This window comes from Trichoplax adhaerens, genomic scaffold (genome assembly GCF_000150275.1).
Source record: "Trichoplax adhaerens TRIADscaffold_11 genomic scaffold, whole genome shotgun sequence".
NCBI lineage: Eukaryota > Metazoa > Placozoa > Uniplacotomia > Trichoplacea > Trichoplacidae > Trichoplax > Trichoplax adhaerens.
The window spans coordinates 2,258,719-2,261,181 of record NW_002060953.1 but is presented as its reverse complement, the minus strand read 5'-3'; the positions used below and the strand labels follow the sequence as shown (position 1 = coordinate 2,261,181).

The 2,463-nt window shown below is 33.1% G+C and overlaps 1 protein-coding gene across 1 annotated transcript; it reads right to left on the bottom strand.

The window, feature by feature from the left end:
- Window positions 1-936: 936 nt before the first annotated feature.
- Window positions 937-2,306, bottom strand: TRIADDRAFT_59632 (uncharacterized protein; the record flags this gene model as incomplete). Its single annotated transcript, XM_002115524.1, has 2 exons — window positions 937-1,466; window positions 1,601-2,306. The coding sequence occupies 2 exons, from the start codon at window positions 2,304-2,306 to the stop codon at window positions 937-939; spliced, it is 1,236 nt and encodes a 411-aa protein (XP_002115560.1).
- Window positions 2,307-2,463: the final 157 nt, after the last annotated feature.

Genomic DNA, 2,463 nt, shown 5'->3' with positions numbered 1-2,463 from the left:
TCTATTATACAAGTGATATCGTACGCATATTTCATACTTTACATGCAATTAATGTAGTAATTGAAATAAACAAATTTCTTCTTGTGCATTCTGTGGTAATTATAATCATCACTAGCTTCAGAATTTACAACGTTATAAGAAACGCAAAGTAGCCAAGGAAATAAAAAGGAAAAAACATTTATTAGTATCTGAGAAATAAATTTTTATGACGATTTAAGATTTTAAGTCATAACATTGCAACTAATCGATGATACTAATATAACCGAAATTAAAAATTACACAGATCACATATCTATTATTTCATTTAACAGATTTCACGATAAAGACCCAAAGTAGGTTTAAAAATAAATCATTATAATTTGCATATAAATATACAGTATTGCAAAAAAGAGTCAATAGTAATAGCAAGATATCAAGATTGTGCTTTTTTGTAATTTAACTAGTTGGGTACCCGTTCAAATGAACGATAACGTACTCGTATATTACGCAACACATTACACTGGAACAAAATTCAGAGCTAGGTTATCGGACTATGTATGTATGATTCCCTTCTTAGTATGAGATAGCTAGCTTACGTTTATTATAACGTAATCCTATAACAGCAGTTAGCACTTCTTTTTTTTCGTTCAGTTAGTGATTTCGTTGTTTTTTATTCAGTTGGCTAATCAGTAGATGGCGCTAAGAGATTGTCAGTATTTAGAGTCGTGCTAAGGTAAATATCGGGAAGATAAGCCTAAAATTAGGCTCATACGGTAGTGATTAATTCCTAATTGTAGTTTTAATATATCGATAGTCGCTTAAAAAGTGGGTTTATATCGGAATAAAAAAATATAAAATGAAAGTGTTCCATTATATAGTACTCTGAGGTAATTACTAGAGAACTAATCGGAGTACTGCAGCTGTAGAGCTAATTTACCGACAGAGTTAAGAAGACTATCACAAATTTTTAGGTAATGATTTTGATAGAGTTCGGTACCCTTTTCGAAGATTTCTGTCCATAATATTAAATACAAAATCTTTGGCAATATTTTTCAATTTAACAAAGCTATCAACACTACATAAGGTTTCGTTATTCTCAGCTTCAATGACTGGTTTATTCACAGATGTGTAACTTTGATTAGCTAGTAACTCGTTAGGATATATTAAGCTCTCTAGCTTGTATCCACATTGCTTTGTAATTTTATCTTGCTTGTAATTTATTATTCTTGCTGAACGTCTACGTGCAATTCGTTTAAAAACATTATTCTTACCAGATGGAAAATAGTATTTTCCATTTTTGTTGCTCTTAACATGAACTCTACGTAACAAATTGACAGTGTTGACTGTTATATCATTTTCTTGAGACGGAAGGCGTATAGCTGCAACTTGGCCACGTACCCAAAATTGCACAGTCTTTCCTTTTGGAGTATCGCAATATAGCCCTTCCATAAAATATTTTAGTGTTGCTTTAAGTGCTTCGCAACAATCTATGTCATGATCAAGATTGGCCTTCAGAGTTGCTTGTATTTCGCGGTTGCTCGTTTGACATGGCGAATCGCATCTCTGAGTCGGCTAATTATGCCAAAGCGTCCCGAACGCTTATGGAGGTATCTTGTTATACATTGGACAATATCCTGTACGAAAGCGGTCATAGAACAATAAGCGTTTTTGTCACTTATAATAGATATTTGCTGTTGCCAGCAACGGCAAATATCGACAGCAATAATGGCAAAGAAGACGGCCAATCCATCTTCTCTCTGATGATTTGGTATTAATGGCGTTGCGCCAATAAATTTAGACGCTTTTCGACGTGAATAATACCTGAACGATTTCTTTACACCTTCTTTAGCCAGATGTTCTTCTCCATACTTCTTAGCTATAGTATCGGCATCCATGCTTGGAAGAAACTGTACAATTCTACCGTAGGTCGATAACTTTTTATTATCTATCTCGTTGCTCTTTTCTTTTCTTGAGGCTTTACTATATTTTAGGATCTTATCATAAAGTTCCTTCATAAGTAGGTTTATAAACTCAATGTGGCGACTATTCCATAGTCGAGGATTATTTAAAGAATTAGAGCAGATAATAGATGTATTATTTATATTTTCGTTGCAATTGCGGTTTAAGTAATAGCCACTATTTGTAGGACTGATGCAGTTATTATTTGCAGTATTATCATCTGCAGGTTCTTGGACATCGTCAATTAAGGAATTACTACTATCTGTAGGATTGAAGACATTATTATTTTCGGTATCAGTTTCGATTTCCTGTAAATGATCATTTAAAGAATTGCTACCATCTATAGGATTGAAGCAGTTACTATCCATGATATTATTAACTCGATTTTCTAGGTTTTGATCTTTTACGGAACTGTTATTATCTATATGATTGAAACCTTTGTTGCCATTGGTACTACAATTTTCTCGTGGAATATCATCTAGAAGGTTATTGCTATTTGCAGGATTCGAGTAAGCTTTGCTCATA